The sequence below is a fragment of the Pyrgilauda ruficollis genome, unplaced genomic scaffold (assembly GCF_017590135.1).
Source record: "Pyrgilauda ruficollis isolate IOZ18807 unplaced genomic scaffold, ASM1759013v1 scaffold106, whole genome shotgun sequence".
Classification (NCBI taxonomy): Eukaryota; Metazoa; Chordata; class Aves; order Passeriformes; family Passeridae; genus Pyrgilauda; species Pyrgilauda ruficollis.
Window position 1 is genome coordinate 1,708,324 of NW_024508766.1, and position 21,369 is coordinate 1,729,692.

Here is a 21,369-nt window from a genome sequence, read left to right on the forward strand (position 1 = left end):
AACTCAAGAACTTAGCCCTTATTTTTAGTGCACTAACAGGGGAAGTAATTAATAATTAGAAACATGAAAATCAGCATTATGTTTGTGGACACAATACAGGAACAAATTATTGGAGTTTAAAATGATCACTTACCAAAATCTACTCTTGTTAGTATGCACTGCATTGGATGGTCAGTTGTATGCCTTGTTGTCGTTGCACCACTTTCATAACAAGTTGCACACAGATCGTAATCGTAGCAAATTAAACACTTGTATCTGCGACCTCGAAAATTTCCTTTTAAACATGCATCACAGCTGACACCTGTAAACAAATAAAACTGCTTTAAGACAGCAACAAATGCATTTATCTTTTATGAGGAAGATCTGTTGCTATTGTCTCTCAATAACTAATAAAGAGCCAACCATGTACAACAGACATGTGCAGCTGAACCGAGACTCAAATTTTTAAATGCATTTCTGTCTTGAAAAAACACCATTCTCCCAAAATTAGGATCTTGGATTCTTGAAGTAAAGCACACTCAAGCACCTGAAAGAATAACAGGTCAAGTTATAAAAGCTCTTTGGCTGCATCTTCCTACAGACACCTTTACCTTTTAGTATTAACTGGTATTTTCACTGCTCAGTCAGGAATTGTGCCCCTTTTAAAAGCTAAATTGTATAACAGCTGACCAAGAGGAAAGAAAAACAACAACCAAATCAACACTGCCAAAAGGATACTAGTTTTTCAGCCTTTAATTCAGCAGATCCTAATATTCTAATTCTGAATAACAATATAGCCAGACATTTCATGTGGTGCAGAAATTAGGACCTTTTCCCATTTTCTTTTAATTTAGCCTGCATCAGCTCTCTCCATTCTATTTCTCCCTTAAACTCATTCTTTGCAATGTAAAGTAGTCACACTTGCATGTGTATCTGAGAAATGTTTTATAGCTTCAAGAAGTTTTCATTTTTCTTTGTATGGTTTCAGTTCTCTCTGGATTGCCTGGTTAAGTGCAGAAGTGGCATCATCTTGTAACCTGCAAAGGCTAACACAAATGTTTTTCAATTGCAGCAGCAAATTAAGGGCCTTCACAAAAGAAACCACTGTGAACAACCAAGGCACAATTTGGATCAACACCTTCTTTCGGGCATCACTTAATATTTCTTCTTCACAGTTTGGCAAAAGCACAGACAATTTTAGAGCCAGAACAAAAGAGTCACATTAGCCATATCCCTATGTTTTTAAGCCTAGTTGTCAGAGGACTGGTGCAAGTTACAGAATTTTTTTTTGCATTTGTTTTTACTACTCCATTCGGTAGCATCTAATATAAGCTTTACCACAAGTAATTCAGAAACACATTAATAAGCAATTTCTTTTGAATCTCCCCAACTTGTTCAAACAATTACATCATTACATTCAGAGAAGCAGTGAGCAAAACTATTTTATCACTTTTGCCTTTTGTTTCTCCACGTACCAGGACAGCTTGAGGTACTAAAAGCTTCTAATGTCTAAGCATGGTGCTTACATGAATACTGAACCTATTTCTTATTCACCTCACTGCTTGTATATTCTGCAAGCATCACTCTACATGGAACAGCGTATTAGAAGAAAGTATCTCCAGAATCTTTGTTAATAGCTGAACTATGTTTTGAGGATGGCATGTTACCATCTTCAAAGTTGGTTTGGTTGACTTAAAAAGAAAAAAAAATTACCTTTCTCACTTAACTTTCTTTTCCCTGAAGTTTCATCTACAAACTCTGAAAGATTTTAACTGATGATTTAGACAATGACAGCTGGCTAGTTTCTGAGAGCACTTGCTTCCTAAATCTGTAGTCTGAATTTCACTGCTTCAGTTGGTTTGTTTGCTTTTTTCTTCCCACAGAGAGACCCAAAAAATTCTACCTATGCAGCACGCAGATCTTCCCAACAATGGACACTGTACATACAACACTTAGCAGCTACTGGCAGCACTGCGAGTCTCTTTGTTGCCTACTAAACTTTCTAGAAAACAGTTGATCAGCAAGTTAGACATCCCACTGAAATAAGCAGACTAGTTTAACCTAGAGTCTATGTCAGACACTAACAGCCTTCCAACTGATGTACTAACCCATGCTTCTCCAGAAAGTAGTATTTTTCCCAATCTTTTCATTTAAGCTTGGAACAATTGATTTAATGCAGATGTAGGCCTCTTTGCAACAAACTCCTCTCATGCGCTCTCTCAAACATTTACATCATTCCTATTTGAAGACAGACATTTTTAAGAAGATCTTATTTACATATTTTCTTCATGTCACTACTTCTCCACATTATTCCAAACTGCCATCTCCATATATGATGTGATATTAACTTCAGGGAAAGTCAGCCACAAACATAAACCACAGCAACGTTTGTATTTAAATCTTTAGAACATTTACAGTGAGAATCTACCACGTCTTCAAATAACAGATGAAGTTTGCTACTTATCAATTATTAGAACGTCTACAATCTGCTTCAAAGAGAAAAACTAAAATTAGCATAACACATCCCTGTGGCTGGTAAAGTCAGACCAAGAGAATAGCAAAGTTCTAGAGACAGCGTTCTTTCTACATCTCTCAAAGTTGGTATTTTACAACAATCACCATGTCCTCTGCTCTGAGGAACAGGCTGGCAGCAAGGGATGTACTGGGTTACGCTTATATCCTTATCTGTAGCAGAGAATGAAAACTGCAGAAGGGAAAATTATGAAATTGAAATTTAGGAGTTAAACACATGGTTAAATCCCCAGACCTCTTTTGAATCCAGCAGGATCTCTTTTCCAGAAATTAGGTTACTTATTTTTCCCTTTTTATAACAGTCTGAGCAAAGTCAGGCCTGACAGTTCTTCCTGTTCCTTTTCAAGCCTATTACTTGGCTGCCAAAATCCCAACTACCTACCCAACATGTGATCTAGAAACTGAAATAACCAAATAATTTCCTCCCACCTTATTCTTTCTACTATAACAAAAGCTTTTGATCTTAATCTTTTACACTTTCATCTTTATATCAACTTAAATTCCAAAAGTTCATTCTGCCTCAAACCCCCAAAGGTAACATTTTATTTAGAACAGCATGTCTTTCACTATGTCTATCCAACATTTCCCTGCATTTACCTTACATTTCCAAGTATGGCAGGTATGTAACAGGATGCATCCACATCAATCCCAAGTTTTGCGAAAAAATCCCCCCACATGCTGGAAGAAGTTCACTTTAAAGCAGGAACAAAAGCACAGAACCAGCCTAAAGAAAAGCATGAATACTCTGTGACAGGTATTTAGATACAGTTCTGACGTTCAAGAACTGCTACTATTGACTTCTAAAAGACTCACAGAATGAAATCCTATTAACCCAAAAAAGCTTGCTGTTCAATGAGAACTTCTGATTCACCTTATGGAAAATATTGGCTTGGAATGGTAAGAGTAAGAAATATCCATTTTAGTTACAGATTACATTACATTGTACATGATATTGGAGGCATCCTCAAATTTTTTTCTACTTTGTTACTGCTATACAAGTACCAGCATACACTGCATAACATAGATCACATCTAATTAAAACCTTTCTGATCAGTGTAAAATGCTCTTTTAATGCAACACTGTTCCAGCAGAGGACAGCATTGTGCTAAAAACCTAAGGAACTTTGGTTCACCTTTAACTATCAAACATCAGATTCTGAAAGTTTCTTCAGAAGTATTCCCTTGCAATAAGAACACTCAGCCTCTCTAGCTTTACTCTGAGTGAAGTGAGTCAGGACATACCTAACAGTCCCATTAATAAACTATGTTTTACCCCTTCACTACAGAAGTCTTACTACGTTATACGAAGCCCACATGTTCTTTTCATCCAGGTCAATTACTTCAGCATTTTACATGCTGAATGGTTTGCTGAGTGATTCTTGAAAAAAAAAAAAAAAAAAAAAGGTAAAAAAAAATCTTCTTTCCCAATACCTTTCATATTTTAATCCTCACAGCCAAACATACTTTGATCTTATGACACTGAACTGGCTTTGCTAGAAATTAACTAAAATGAATGTAATTGGTCCTGGATTTAATAGATACACAAAAGAGAGCATATAATCTGAATTCATAACGGAGAGAGTAACGCTGAAAAAACCACATGGTTCAAGTACTATACACACCAGGATCAATTTGCATTTACCATTACAAGCAAAGCTATAAGGTAACATCAGTGAAAGTGTCGGTAATGTCCCAAGCCATTACTGCCTTGAATAGACAAACATTTGTAAAAAAAGCAAAGGTTTTCTCCCCTACTTCGTGTCCTTGAGAACTAAGGGCAATCAAAATAACAAAATAATGATATTTGAAGCCAAACAATCAGACCCAGACACAATAATTAGTTGATAAATTGTAGAAAACTCAGCACTTTTTTCTTGTAAAGAGCATGTGGTCCAAGATGAGTAATATAGAGATACTGAAATAAATTCCAGCCTCAATATGAGGCCTTGAACTTTATCAATATTTTTGAATGTATTGTTAAATTTTTAGAAATTTCAAAAAAATACCAGTCATTAGGAAACATTTTAAACACAAAAGGCCAGCATCTGAAGTATTCAAACCATGAAAACAACAATTAACTCCAGATAAGAATATTCAATAATTCTGCTACTCGTGAGAATTAAATTTCTTTCTCTTAGCAATACACTGGAAGACACTAGTTTCATGGGTAGTTATCAGCATTTAGCATTCCTGTCAACAGCTGAATATATAAAACCCAACCTTCTGAATTCAGGTACTGTTTTTTGTTCATTAGTGCTCAAAGTGAGAATCACTGCATTTCTTTAATGTACAACACAAATACAAAATTAGGCAATCAAAGGTTTCTTCTCCAAAAAGAAAATGCCAGCTACTTAAGAATTTCTTCCAAACTTACATGAAGTACTGAAAGGGTTCACCCTTCTAAAAGACTAGAAGTATTACATGCAAGAGTAGTGCTCAGTTTGAAGGGACTAGACAAACGTTAAGGTTTCTATCTTTTGAAAGCCCCAACTTAAGCATGCAAGTGAAAATTAAAAAGTTGTGCTGCCTCTTTTGTGGTACAAAAGTTTGCAACCTGTATACTGCATTTTATTTATATATTCAGAAGAACATACATAACACTACTTCTAAAATGCACCTGATATGTTTTAGTGTAAGATGTCCTTTTAAAGGATTGCTCTGGGTTTATTCAATTTTAAATAAATTTGCTTGACACTAACTATCTCATCTGCAGTCTACATGCCATACAGCAAGTCCAAACCTTAAGATATTCTACTTAAGCAGTTCATTTATTTCCAAGACTGAAGAAAGGAAAATATATGCCATTTGATACTTAATAAAAAAGAAATGCCAATTGTTTCTTACTTTAATAGATTCATTTCTCAATGCAGACTACTGTCTAGTTTGAGAGGTCAAATTCTAAGAACTTCTACTGTTTCTGTGAGCATTTCACGAGAAAAATCAACCAAACAGAACATTCATTTTTGTTTACTTTTCCTCATGTTTACTAAAGCAAACTGTGAAAATAAACATTAAAGACACCTACAACATAGAACCTACTTCGTCATTGCAGCTACAAGCACTGAACAGAAAATTCACACACCATACCCCTGAAATAATCAAAAAGCCCTCTCTGTTCCCTCACAGAGTCTGTGTGCAACATGGCTGAAGATGCAGGATCTTCTCACAGCAAAGTGGAAGTAACCAGACTAAAAAGAATTACTAGGACCAAAGTTGCAGGCAGAGATGTTGTTGACTTGGAAATTGAAAAAAAAAGGGAGGAGGAAAGGGAGGGAAGTAGGCCTACAAAAGGCTTTTTGTTTTCTTCACTGCACTCCTTCCTCTCTGGAGTCTGGAGTAGAAACAGACACCCGAATCTGCTCACCTCTGTTTTCAACAATTTTCACACTTGCAGAGTGCCTGATACTTAGAATCACAGAATCATCAGGGTTGAAAAAGATCTTTACAGTTACCAAATCCAACTGTCCACCCAGGAATACCACTATAATCCCATAACAACTAAACCCTATCACCCAGCACCAGATCCAGCTGCATCTTGGATACCTGGCTCCCCTACCCCCCTGGCAAACAATTCCAATTCTTGACTATCATAATTTTTTTTTTCTGATATCTAATCCGAATCTTCCCTGTCTCAGCAGCAGGCCATTTCCTCTTGTCCTCCCACGGCACACATGTTGGAAGAGACAGACCCCATCTCACTACAGCATCCTTTCAGGTAGTTGTAGAGACTGACGAGGTGCCCCCTGAGCCTCGTCAAGACTAAACAAACCGAGCTCCTTCAACTATTCCATTTTTCTTTTCATAGCCTTGTTGCCCTCCTCTGGACACATGCCAGCACCTTAATGTCCTTTTTAAAGCAGAAAGACAAATGAACACAGTACTGGAGGCATGGCCTCAGGAGTGCTGAGGACAGGGGGACAACCACTTCCCTAGCGTTAAAAACAAAGAATCGAACAGTACAGCTGGCCCAGCAAGTTTCAGCCTTGATCCAGGAACATCAACCAGTCTGCTGCTAAAAGAAGTTTTTCCATTTTTGCTTTAACATTCCAGGTTGCGGAAGTTATACACACAACAGTTTCAGTCATCTTGGGCATCAGGAACAAGTGATTAGTAAGCACTTGCAAAACATGCCCAACTCTGCGTAGGAATCACGCAGGATTTCTGGTCAAGCCAATCTGGATTTCCAATTTAATATTTAATACTACCTCACATGTGTCTTATCACTCAATATAATTTAATTTAGCCATCAAAACCACCACAACACAAAAACCTGCTGAAGTACTGTAAACACATTTAAAATAAACAGATTACAATGGAGCACAGAAGTTTGTAGTGTGGCAGCAAAGGAACTGGCACCAGACATGATTTAATTTAACAACTCTGTTAATCTGGAAGATGGCTAACAGTATGTGAACTCTATTAACAGAAAAATACTTACATTGAGAAAGCTACCAACAGCTCCAGGCTAAGAAAATAACAGTAAAAGCACTAAGCTACATCCTCAATCTAGTAAAATCAATGGCAAAGTTTCTCACTCAGTAGGACAGGACCATGTTCCTCAGCTTGTTTCAGGATGAGTCAACAGAAATACACTGCTCAGGCAAGCACCAGCTAAAACAGAATTGGGGCAAGAGAAAGTACATCACACGCAGATGAGTTTTACAGGTGTAAGAGACATGAAGAAAAACTAAAATACTAAAAAGAAATTAAATAAAAGAACTGGCACTTCTCTGTAGTCCCCTAAAAATTAAGATACAGTGTTCTCTGAAAATAAACCTTCATGCATTTTGGACTGTCTTTATTTAGGAAGAGTGGTGTAAAAAGGGAAAAACACACAAGGAGAGTAAGACACATGTCCCATCAGGCTTGGGAGACAACTAAGTAATACAGACCAGCTGAACAGAGAAAAGTAAATATACTTGAAGAATGCTTTTTCTATGAGCCACTGTTCCAGGCAGATAAGAAAAAAACCCAAAAAAACAGAACACCTGGTAGAGGCTAAGAGAAGCTTTGCTGAAATTAATTAACTATTTAGGTACACCTTAGACATAGCTCTGGTGTAAGGAATACACACTCAACTTTATCTCCTTTTGCAATATTAAACTCACTCCTGATCCTTTTAAACATCACCCAAACAGGTAAACATGGCAACCTTTTCCCACTCTGTGGAATGGGGAAAAGGCAAGATTTATCACAGGTAACAATGCAGAAATTAGGCAATACTGGCTGGGAAACCAAAGAGCTGGAAGTGAAAGACAGAAGAAGTCTGCATGCCGCAAGTGTTCCATGCATTTTAGTAGTAACACTTGGCGATTACATGTCTCGTAATAGCTCAGACTTAAAAGACTTGCACCAAGTGGTCTGCAAATACACACTTTCCAGGTCATGAAACACATCTAGAAAGCAGTTGGAAGAGGGAGGAAAATAAAAACAAGTGGTTCTTCTCATCATTAAAGAAAGCAGTAATGCCTAATACAAGACAGTCACACCTAGATTCCTCCCAACCCACTCAGGCCATAGAGAAGAGCACAAAACCACCTTCAAACTTAAAGACTACCTTCAAAATCATCATTTTGAATGACATCACATTATCATAAAAGGAATTTATCTTTCCTTAACACCACAAGAGGTCTAGTAACTTGTAAAAATAATTAAGTCCCTCTGAACACAACACAGAGGGGAAATAGCAGGTTAAAATCCTACAATTTATTCATTTAAGTAGTTTCAATATTCTATCCTGGGCTTTCGCAAACCATTTTTCTTACTCTGAACATAAACAAACTGCCTTGGCAACTTTTCTTCCCCCTCTGTTACACAGAGATACCATACCTGCTTCTCAGGTTGGTAACATGTCTCCAGAAACTACAATTGCTTATGATAGGAAGGCTATACCAGAAGTGCACTGTGGGAAATATAGCAACCTAAAGCAAAAAAGATCAATGTCTACTTCCAGGCTTTGAGTTTGTTCCCATTCCTCCCTCTTCTTCTTTACAATTCTTCACAGCAGACTTCTTTACTCATTCAAACAACCGCAGAATGGTCTGGGTAGGAAGGGGCCTTAAAGATCACCTAGATTCAACATCCCTGCTACAGGCAGGGACATCTTTCACCTAAACCAGGTTGCTTCAAGCCCCATCTAAACTGGCCTTAAAGAATTCCAGGGATTGGGCATGTACAGATTCTCTGGGCGACCTGTTCTAGTGCCTCACCATATTCAAAAGATTTTTAAAAAAAAATCTAATCTAAATCCATCCTCTTTCAGTTTGAAACCATTCTCCCTGGTAAACAGGCCCTCCCCATCTTTCTTGTAGGCTCCCTTCAGGTACTTGAAGGCCACATTCAGGGTACCCCTAAAGCTTTCTCTTTAGGCTGAACAATTCCAGTTCCCTCAGCCTTTCCTCACAGGAGAGGTGCTCCATCCACCTAATCAACCTGGTAGCCTCCTCTAGACTCACTCCAACAGTTCCATGTCCTCCCTGGGACCCCAGAGCTGGATGCAGGGTTCCAGGTGGGGTCTCACCAGAGGGAAGCAGAGGGGTACAATCCCCTCCCTCCCCTGCTGGCCATGCTGCTTTGGATGCAGCCCAGTACACATTTGGCTTTCTGGGCTCCCAGATTATGTCCAGCCTCTCATGCACCAGCATCCTCAAGCTCTTCTCAGCAGGCCTCCTTACATGTTGTTCATATGTTCCCTGTATTGGCAACACAACCATTTGTCAGCCGTAACAAATGCCTTACCTTTCCCCTCGTTCTTCTCATGAGGAAAAGTTTCACTGAGCTTTATTACCTATAGTTTAATTCCTCTTGTCACCTTAAACTGCACATGCATAAAGAACCAAACACAATCAAAGTATTATATTCTGGAACACTTCCCTGATAGTCCTGATCATCGCACATGTATCCAACTTACTTTTAAGAATAATTTACTAATCGCTCCATCTGAAAACAATATGTCACATAATTTTTCTAAAGAGCTTCTGGTCTATCACTAAACACTAAAATCCATCACTAATTTGTAGACCGTAGCTCAAAAGTCTTCTGCACTTAAGTATTTTTAATGTAATTAGCTCATCTTCTTAAACAAGACTCAGATGTTTTACTTTATTTGCTGAACCACAAAACAAACCAGGTGTCAATAATACAGCATTTTATCAAAACAGATAAAACATACCTCACTTCATGATTTAAGAAAAAAGCAGAAGAATGGTCAAACACCTTTTATGTCTCACTACTTACTAAAGGCTCTGCTGCCATGCCACAGCTACAAAATGCATGAAGCACTATTTTAAGGATAAAAACAAATCAGCGTAAAAAACAAATCTGACAGATATCCGTTGAAAAGCTTTTAAACAATCTATTAGAAAAAAACCCCTGTAATAAAAAGATACTAGTGAGAAAAACCTAGATAAGGAAGCAGGGGAAGGTGGACATATGAGAGGTATTTTAGCTGTTTTACCTCCATATCTGCCTCTTGGAAGCATAAGATTTTCCTTTACATTTTCAGTCTAATTTATAAGCTCTGTTCTCTACTACCCACTGGACACTGCTCGAATTCCACACAGAAAGGTGGTTTTCACCCACTAAACAATTGAGCTTCTTCAAGTTCTCAAATGCTGACGAGCAAAACCACTCATCCTTAAACTTTTATCTTCCGCAATAAATACCTTCTTTAAACATGTACACTGGCTTTTAAAATTGCCTCACAGCACACTATGCTGGATTCTGAAGTTTGATATGTGTCCAACAAGCAACCACAAATAGATCAAGTTTCCTAGTCTACACCTAACTGTAAACTAAGGTTGGGTATGAAGGGCTGTTATGTCTTCAATTTCCCTTGACAGTCTTCCAGGTGATGTCACTGGGATGCATGGACGAAGAGATGCCTTCAGCTTGTTCAGCTGAACAGGATGTCTACAGTCCCGGTACAGCTTCAAGACAGCTGTTGTTTTAACACATTTTCCGAGCTCTCTACTGACTGTTGCAACACACCAGCTATTTCAAGACAGTAAGCATTAGCTACTTTCCTTCCAGGTTCTTCTCCGTGCGCTAGAGTTGGCAGCTACCTTACTTCACTGACACATGTTTAAGCAGAGCAGTCAAACTCAGCAGCAACTCAGCACTTCTTACCTTCACAAAGCTTATGGTTCTGTGAGAACTATAAATTTTTTCAGGATGGAAGAGGTATACCAATGCACCTGAAAGGCTGGACACTAAAATACATTTTACAACTAAGACGTTTGTACAGTTTTTTGATTTGCAGGCATTTTCCAGTACAACAACAGACCCCAATGTTGTAACTTAGAGCCTATGGTACTGTCAATAGGGAGTCCATTTTTCTTATGTACAATTACAGGATGCCTACAATTATTGCATGGAGCCAATTATTTACACACAACTTGTTTCATCTTCTTTAACCCTAAGGCTTGCTCAATCCTGAATATAGGCCAGCAGATTTCCTATGCAGTTTCTAATTTCTGAGATATTCCTCAGTCCAGCAGCTTTTCTAGAGTTTTTCAATTAACTAGAACAAACTACAGTGTGGACTTTTAAATTTGCTATACACTGCCAAGATCTCCAAATGCTCAGCACTGTGAAAGAACATGCAGGCAATGTCATCTTACTGATTAGGGACATTTAATGCCATGCCCTATTGCACAAGCTAAGAAAATGTCTGCTTTCTTGGAAAGTGATAATTTTTGAAGAAGGACATTTAGAAGGAAGGAATAATAAGGTTGGAAGAAGCTCAACACAACATTTAATGCAAGTGTGACAGAAGTGTTCATCAGCAGATTACCTGAAATACTTCCCCTGAAGAAATACATCACAGTACTTCTAAAGGTTTGAGCCTGGAGTCCTGCGCCTCATTCAACTATCATCTTGAAGTTCTTCAGTCTGGGCTAAATAAATGCATTCTGGCATGCAATTCCCAACAATCCATTCCTTCACTTTCTGGTCATTTTCCTTTAATTCCTCATGCTTCCAGAACCAAAATATTAGCTGAGCTTTGAGGAACAGTAAGAATGATACCTCACAGTAACTGGCTCCAACACTTAAGAGCTAGATAATATTCTAACAAACTATGAGATAACACAAAACTTATTAATATCCTCCATTTACACTTTTTTTTTTAATGTGACATGAGTTAAACTTGAGAGTTTATATCTTGCAGATTCTCTGCTTCTAAATAAACTTCTGACAGCAATCTGCAACAGCACATTATCAGTAGCAACCTCTACCGGTACAAATTTGACCCTTAACCGTCAACTATTCAATTATCTACACTATAAAGACAAGTTCATATCCCAATCAATCTTTATTTGTGTATCCTCATTTACAAAGCCATTCTTCTACACCAAAATCTCAAGCTGTTTTCTCTGCTCATCACAAATGTCTTTCAGAATAAGGAACACTGTATGTTCTGAGATCCTGCCTGGCATTTGACAGGCCTTATGGCAAACAACCTTGGAAAAGACACCTGCAGATCACAGTATCAATTCTTTCTGAATTCAAAATAGGCAAATAGGCTTCTATTCATCTTTGGAATTTTCTAAAATTGAAGACAACCAAGGCAGAAGAGATCTGGAAAACAAGTCTGACCTATTCCCGAGTCAAGACATTCTGCAGATTCTACTCCATCTTCTTAAACCTGCAAAGGATCTAATTCATATAATCAACAGGTCATGGTTAACAGCAGAAATAACTGACTTTCATCTGCACAGTCAGAGATCAAACTAAACTTACTGATATTTTCATCTTACCAGAACAGTACAAATGATAGCAGGAAACAGGTATGGAATTAAAATAATCTGTGCAATTTTATGCACATCTAGACTGAAAAAAGCTTAGTCATTACATAGAAAGCTCTGAATTCTCTACAGTTTTGTGAAGCTTAGATGTCTTTCTTCAAGGGTATCCCTGAAATCACTTTTCCAAACTCACCTCCTTTTCCACCATAGTTTCAAAGAGTCTACTTTGGATGCGTGAAAAGTAACACTAGCAATAATTCAGGCGTTATTTACCCTCAGGAAGTAAACACAGAGGAAACTTTGGAAGCTGCAGAGGCACAATTATGTCAGTCCAGATGTGACCTTTGTTCCAGCACTATTACTCTTGGTAAAGTCTCTCACTTCATCGGTGGTTCATAAGCTGCTTCTCACTACAGAGGTTTTCCACTTGCAGTGATAACCCACACCTCTGCTTGCATGCTGAAATACACATAACAGCTGTACACTAAACTCCATCTCAGCATTCCTGCCTACATTAAAAGCATATGCAAATATACAGTAATTCAAACATTTGCTTTGTTGAGTAGAAGTGATGTGATGGTATCCTGAGCACAGAGAAGCCTTTGTGCCCAAACCACAGATTTCTTCAAAGTTAATTTAATTCTATCATGAAAGAAAGTCCAACTGACAAGGGTTTATAATTAAAACTCACAGCAGTTTAAAATTCATTCCAGGTGAACAACAATTTCTGAGCATGCTCAGTTAATACACACACATACACAGAGGTAAACATGCAAAAATATATTTCCAATAAAACTGAATGTCGATTCTTAGCAGAATAATTTATTTGGAGATAAAGACAAAAGTTACTGATGACCACACAAGAGGTCCTTACACGACTATACACTAATGCACTTGTGACCTTGAAAATCATGTATGATCTATTGCTGCTGGAGCTAGGATACTTGAGATACCTATCAAGTACCCAGAGTATCTATCACCTGTTTAACATCTCACAGCACTGCTCTTCAACCAGGCACCTCCAGGAGGCCACCATTTATCTGCTAAATTATTATAATGTTGTTCTAGGCACACACCCAGGTGTTTATTTCTAGAAGCTGCCATGCAGTTCCTCCCATACCATCAAGCATCTGGAAAGCAGCTCTGCTGGTCTGAAAACTGGTCTGGAAATTTGTTTAAAATTACAACCCTAAGACGAATATTGATATTTTTACCTTACAAATTTTAAGAGTAAATACAGTCTCATAGAATAAGCCATTGGAAATCACCTTCAGTCAAGAATACTGGATGCTTTAGTGTCAATGAGCTAACAGTAATAGCATTTATACTAGGAATAGATTGTTACTGAAGAGTCTTGTAAACAATGACTCTGCTCAAGAAATAATTAAAAAATACATTAGTCATAACCTAGTCAAGCTTTCACTACTAAAGGCACCTCATCACATCAGCCAACCAACAAAACCAAAACACAAATCCATCTCTGTATCTGGCTGCCTAAAACCCTTCCAGCAATAGCTTTTTTTTTCTGAAATAAGTGAGGGCATCAAGAAACACCAGAGCTTTGCTTTTCTAAGAGGCTTACAGAGGCAGGCATTAAATTTCTATTGCACTTGCCCCCAACAGGGGTATACAGCTTCCCAAGGGGTTTTTGAAAATCCCACCCCAGAGCACTCAAAGGACGAAAGTAGGAGAGGGAGAGCACAGCAAAGGGAAGAAAGAATAGTGACAACAAAATAAGAGGGTAAAGGATAAGAGATCAAAGACAAAAAGAAAGAAAGCAAAGATAATTTATCCTACCAGAGACAGCACCTCTTGTCAGTCAAGACAAGAAACATTGCCTCCCAAAAAGAATCTGGCACCAGGAAGTGGCAGAAGGGGGAAAGACCAATCTGACCTGAGGTAAGAAAAAGAAATGCAGTTACATTTTTTTTTTTTTAGAACTTTGTTATTTCATCTTACTTTTGCAGCATATTTTTAAAAAACCTTTTTTAATTAATATTCTTCTTCATCTGGATTTTTGTCAGTTATGACAGTGGGATGATACAAATCAAATGTGGAACAGAATCAACAGTATTTTGATAAAAATGAGAAGTTAAAGACAAATTTTAAGTAATGTGGGGATATAATATGAAGTGATAGCTGCCAACAATATATGCTAGTGAAATGTCCCAGTGAGTAAAAAATTTGGAAGAATGGACTTACATCTATAAAACTCACTGCAACGGAATACAAGACCACTAATTTCTACCTGTAGGAGACTTTGCTGACTGCCTACTGCCCGTTGGCAAGATAAAATCTACACCTGATATCCATGTGGACATGGGAGAAACATCACAGTCTCTTGTATCTGGGTTCCAAGTTTATTGCAACAAAAAAGTTGTACCCAGGTGTCCAACTGAGAATGGGGCGACTTTTAGAGACAGTGTCCTAGAAGCTCCAAATAAAGCAATCACAACAGAAAGAACTAATACAAACATGAAATTCACTGCAGGGTGATAAATGAGCAATAAAAATTAATGCTCATAAAAAGCAAATCATAGACTATGCCTAAATTTTTTTACAACTATTTAACCATTAAAACCGAAAGAAAATAAAAATTCCACCAAGTAAATCCATTCATCCTCCCCCTATCAACTTATTCAAACTACATTCTCAGAACAAACCTGGCAGGTGGGGCAGAATCATTTCTTTGTAACATGTCAGAGGCTCTAGTCATACTTAAAAATAATTCCAAACTATAGCAAATAACTTCAAGTAGTAGAAATAAAGCCATTACCTGCACACACCTCTGATACACAATTCCAAGACTTCTGTGATGCTGCCTCACAATTTTTACTCGGCACAGATCTCTCTTCTAAACTTAGTAAATGACAATGAGCCACACAAAACTTTTCAAGTAGATCTGAACTGAAACACTGGGTTTATACATATTTTCTGAAACAGTGAAACTAATGAGCTTGTCTCTATGCCTCACACTGAATTCCAAATGCTTACTTTACCATGTCAAAAATGCTACACAGAAAAAAATGTGGAGAACCACTAGAAATAGATATACAGAAAACTGTTGGAGTAAGTTCAAATCAGACACTCAAGTGATGCTTACGGGAAAGGGAGCTATGAAATAAGATCCCTGACAGCCACATTTGAATCAGAAGTAGTTAAAATACCTGGAGTAGAAAGTTTAAGATAAAATCCAAAACTTTAACTGTTAAATCTGGATATGAGGCAGCTTCAAGGACAATCAATAAAAAAATTCTCCATAATCTCATCACACAGTGTACAAAAAAGCAGTTCAAATTTATTCCTTCCCTTGAATTCATGAGATTTCTTCTTATATTTGAAAAGGGAAATCACAGATTATCTTTTATGCAGTGATGCCTTTCTTTCAGGTTCTCTATTAGCCTTTGTGAGGTACACTTTTTTAATTTCTGCCCCTGCAATAATTCCCCCTCACACAGCCTTACCTCCTGAGTCACTAACAGCACTCTGCTTGAGTTTTCTGAACTGCTCACAGTACCCTAATAATGTTAATGTTGTTGCTGTATGAGTGAGCAACGCTCCTGCCCATAGCTGAAGTTTTGTATACCATTCTCCATTATGTCTCCATTTTCAGAACCTACAGCTACCAAATCTGCTCATCTGTTGTAAATCCTGTAGAGAAGAACACACTGCACGTGGGGATTTAGCCCAAATGATTCCAGGAACAAAACCCATGAAAGTTCACTACCTTACTCACATTAGAATATACATATCCAAAGTATCAATCTATGGTCAGAATCTATCAGATGTCATCTAACACAATTATATTCCTTTCTTAAAAAATACCACCTTACTCGATTAACCGGTGTATGATGTTCAGTCAACAAACAAGAGAGTCCCTGTTTGTTTTGTCCTCCAGCCTGAGCCCTCAGTTATCACAGAGTTCAAAGAAATTTGCACTGACTATGAATTTTCTCACTGCCTTCTCTCTGCAAGCATTTTATCTACTGAATTTCAGGGTAGCCCTAACATCAATAAATTAACTTTAACAACACTTCTAAGTAAGATCTCGCTTCTCTTGAAATAGAGGGTAAACACAGCATGTAAAGAATAAAACTCTTAAGTCTGCTGAGCACAGTCAGTCAATCTGAGATGCTAAAGGATGAATTGTTAAGAATTCTTCATTTTCTACAACTAAGTGTTTTTTCAAAGCTCATTGCTCAGTTAATACAGCTGCAGGTGTGAATACTCAGATCCCAAACCAGGTCTTCATAAGGAACAAACAGCTAACAGCTACCCGTGAATTCTTGACAACTTACCTAGCAGTTCACATGAACTGCAACAGAGGACAGGACAGCTGATCCAGCTTTCCACAACAAAGCTCCACTGTCAACACCTTGGCCATCCTTTCCTTCTGTAATATCTCTATCTGCTCCTTTGCTGTACACTCCCAAACACTGAGCAGTGGTCTAACATAGAGAACCATCCTGCACACCCTAAAGAATGCAGGGTGGTGTGGAGTAGATAATATGCAGCTGTGCACAAAATAAAGATACTCAAATGAGGTTGAATTACTGCTGCCTCTGCAACCTGTCTCTGGTACATCCCAATTCCTGAGCAACATTCTCCAAATATACTGCTGTGTCCAGCAGCTTCTTGAAGGTATTAATACTCTATTAGTCACTGATTTGGTTTCATATTTAAGAATAACGGAAGCAACATAACAATAAAGATACAACAATAAACAGTGACACTAAGAACTCTCCCTCAAATGTTATCAGTAATGTAAACACGCAAAAGTATTTGAAAGTGTATTTCCTCTTTTTATTTAACATGTATGAATTTTATTTGTCTAGTACCACTCAAGCAATTTTCATGGCTCTACAAATTTTCCCCGAATCCCTTTGCGTTCAAATCAACATTTGGAAGAGAGCTTTTTCACTGTTTGTTTTCTCTCTTCACTCCCACCCAATAACATTAGAAGTATCACAGTTCAGTTCCAGTTTTCCTGCTTAAGGTATAGGCTATCAGCCTTTCAACATCAGTAATTTATATCTGATCTTTTTCTCCCTTTTCACATGATGGTGTAATTATTTTTTATAAAGACCTGAGAGAAAAAGCTGTCTTCCTTTACAAACACTTTCGGAGGACCTTGTTCAGACTCTGCAGGAACAGCAGCAGGTTGGTTCACACAGTTTCCTAAACCAGAGTCAGAACCCTTTTATTAAAACCTAGCTTCCATAAAGCCAGTAAGTATCATACCGATTAAAATATGAATTCTGTTTCCAGCTCTTTTTATCATTAAATGATGATTCACTTTCCTACTGAAATAAAACAAGTGTAATAAAAAAGCAAATTACTATGTTCAAATATTTCCAATCACATTTGCAGCTGTTTACATTTAATACTAACATTTTTTGTGCCTGAACACGGCTCTCGCTAGTCAAATTGTCACACTAAGTCATTTTCAGCTACTGAACTACATCTGTAATTAGATGCATTAATATGCTACCATAGAGTAAAGAGTATGAAACACTTTGCATATGCAGATAGAAATGCCGTGGAAGATTCAAATATTAGTGCAAATTCAAAAAAACCTCACTGTTTTATGTTATATGTACAACTTAATCTGGACTTATGTTCTACAAAACAGATCTCAGTGGCAGCAACATATGAAAGAATTTATGCTTATTCTGTATTGTGAAATACAGTAAACTCCTTGTCTGGAAAAGATGTAAGCAAAGTAAGCACTGGAAGGCAACAAGTTGTAACTGGTCTCACAGAGACACATTTCATTACTACACGCCACACTTCATCAATACCATATCTTGGGTACTTTGTATGAAAAAGATGTAGTCTTGTTAAGTGAATTATAAGTTTTACATGCAAAAATATATTAATTCTGTATTTTGTGTGGCACCTTTCTAACTGACACCATATGAAGTATTAAGTCATGCATCAACTGGCTGAGCACTAGAGTCTGTAGTACCCTTCTGCAGCTCAAGTATGACACAGTTATTGCATGACTACAAAGGGCAGAAATTACTCTTACTATTATTGTTTTCAAAAAGTTTGTTTCAGATTAAGTTTTATGTTTTGTGACCTTACAGAAAACATCATCAACCCAGACTCCCAATCTTTTCACTGTACAGCCAGAGGACTGAAGCTAACATTACCCTTATACTAATGGTTTTTAAGTGGTTGGTATATATTCAACTCTAACTATGATTTCCTGATTTCAAAGACGAAGTTACATGCGTTTCTTTTAAAAAATTTACTTATTTACTTTTCCACTACAAATAAGCACTTTTTTTCAGTATCTGTAAGCACCACATTTATGTATACACACAAAGAAAAGGAGCACAGAAACACTGGCTCCCTCCACTAAAAGGATCTCAAAGCCAGAGGAGAATATTTGGAAAGGCCATGTGGTCCTGACAATCACTATTCTCCCCTCCTGCTGTGTTACCACCATCCATTCACAATTTACTTCACGTGGGACTAGGATTACCTACAGACCTTTACTGATTTTGTAAGAAATACTGACAAATGGAGACCTGCAAAAAAACTCAGAACCTGCATTGCCGAGAGCTCTTTGAAGCTTAAAGACTACCTCCTCCAGTGAGAACAAGCAGAAAAGGATGGAACTGGGTCTGGGAGTGAAGCACAGAGCGTGAGAGATGGAGAACTAAGTGATGCAGGTGATATGGAACTGGGAGCCCTCTGGAGGTGCCAGCTGTAGGGAATTTGAACCCAGGCCAGTTAATGCTGTTACTACCTATTTCCACAAAACAAGTTGCAAAAATGGTCTTGTAATGATATTCCTGGAAGTCGCAATTCTCGATTTTTCTGCTGTCCTGGGTGGCGTCTACTGCCAAATAAGAGAATCATTGCCACATGTTCACAAAAAGACATCACATGTAATAAGCAAAATGTCTCCTCATAAACTTTCCACAGCGTAAAAAAAAAAAAAAAAAAATTACCTACCTGTTCCTTGTAGGCTGTCAAATATTACACAGAGGGGCTAACCCAGAGACACACAGCATATTGCTCCTATAAAGGGAACATCATGAATGCCAAGACCAGGGAATGACTTGGTCAAATGTTGCATTCTACAAAACCAAAGGCTAGCCTCTTAACACCAAATCACAAAACAAAAATTGTTTTGAAAAATTAGAAGAGCCTAGCAATACCGAGAGATAAGTATTTAACTCCTGACAGCATTACCAAGGAAGTCTCTTGAACACTGAATAAACATATTAAAAAAGCAACACTAATTCAAATTCTAGTTGGTGCCCATTTTCCCAGATTTGGGAGAAACAGGACTCTGGACCTCATGTGTGAAATGAAAGCACAGTGAAAAAGCAGGCTGTGGTGAAACTTTTTGTGAAGGATAACAAAACCATACTTTTAAAAAACAACAACAAAGCCAACTAACCAAAACACCGCAAACAATTCTTTTGTACAGATTATTATGCCAAAGAAGCAGTCAAGAAAGCCCAATGGAAAGTAAGAGTAATCTCCATCAAATGCTTTACAGCCTACTTCAAGTCCCAAGCCTTTAAGAATTCTAACTTCTCCAGCATTTACACATCCAGATACATACATTTCCACCATAAAACTGGTACAGCATCCCAATTCTCTCAAGAAATATCAATAAATCTTGTTTGTAACTTTGTGTACGGACCATTTTGAAGAAAATACACAGGAAAAAAATAACATAAACATGATTAAAGCTTGCTTTTTCCCATACTCTTCCAAAACAGTCATCTCCAAACTAGTCATACTGAATCAAAAATTGTCAGCTGTGAATAACCTTGCACAGTTCTGAAGCTTTCTTTTTGAGTATATAATTTCTACAGATTTCCAGAGTGCTACCAAAATCAAGCCCCAAAACCTCTTCTCCATAAAGCTGAAAAGTCATCCTTCCCATAATAATATGTGTTATTCTATCCCTGTAACTATAGTTGCCTAAAAGAACACATATGAAGTGTGAAGTAAGAGGAGAATCACTGAGAAATTAAGAGACAGACTAGCTTTAAAAAAAAAAATTAAAAAATCACAAGGATACAGTGGTAGATGTCATTTGTAATCTCACAGTGAGGATGTGTTCTCAGGAATGCACTGTGTGTTCACACACACACCAGAGAAGTCAAGGTCTGGGATCCAAATCACTCACATACCAATTAAGTAATTAATTATGCAATTATATCTTTTTTTCTCACTAGATGTGTCTAAATGAATCTGCTTTGGAAAAAGAATATTAAGCCAAATTTCATACACAGTCACTCCTTTTAAAAACACCAACAAATATCAAAGACAGGAAATGTAATTTTTCCTGCTACAAACATCTAACAACTGAAAAGAAAATTCATGCTATAGTCTCCATAAGAAACACACAAGAAACCTACTTTCAAATCCTATTTTAACAAAAAGACAGGGCTGGAATATCTTTTTAACACATATCACCGCTTCTTATAATAGTCCATGCACTTGTCACTGAAAATCACAAAAGAACAACATATGATATCACTTATCACTATGATTAAACTCGCATAATTTTAACCTGTTCAAGTTAGAAAAGCCTGTATTCCACTACTGTACATTAAAGAGAGTATTATGGATAAATACACAACAGCAGATACTTGCAGACTGCATAATCCCACTACACCACCACCACCACGAGCAAGTTTGTGATCAATGACCATTTCATTTCAGCTAAAAACTGCCATCTTTAACCATAAAAAAATCCATCTCCACCCTCCCGGGAAAACATGAAGGCAGGGGGAGGAAGGGGAGAGAAAGCAGCAGTCTTACTAAGCTTTAAGAAGCAAACAAAAAAAGTTTGTGGGCTCCAGGAGGACAATTCTTTGATAGAGATGCACACTTACTTGCACAAACAAGAAGTCTGCAAAATACTGTGACACAAACCAAAAACCATGCCTAAAATCACACCGCCTAAAATCAAGCTACTAACTAGAAGCCAGCAGTGTAAGCCTCAAATATCGAATTCTCCTATAATGTTTCTGTCAAAATGTTTTAAGATTAGATGAAACAAAGAAATGATAAATTAGATAAGGGGAAATGAAGACAACACTGAATTATGCTCCTAACATGGAAAAAAGTTATCTTTT

The 21,369-nt window shown here is 37.5% G+C and overlaps 1 protein-coding gene across 1 annotated transcript in view; it reads right to left on the bottom strand.

The window, feature by feature from the left end:
- The window catches only part of LOC121355537 (E3 ubiquitin-protein ligase KCMF1-like), a 43,735-nt gene that overhangs the window by 21,002 nt on the left and 1,364 nt on the right, over positions 1-21,369 (bottom strand). Inside the window, 1 exon segment of the mRNA XM_041471038.1 lies at positions 134-301. Coding sequence (XP_041326972.1) covers positions 134-301 — 168 coding nt within the window.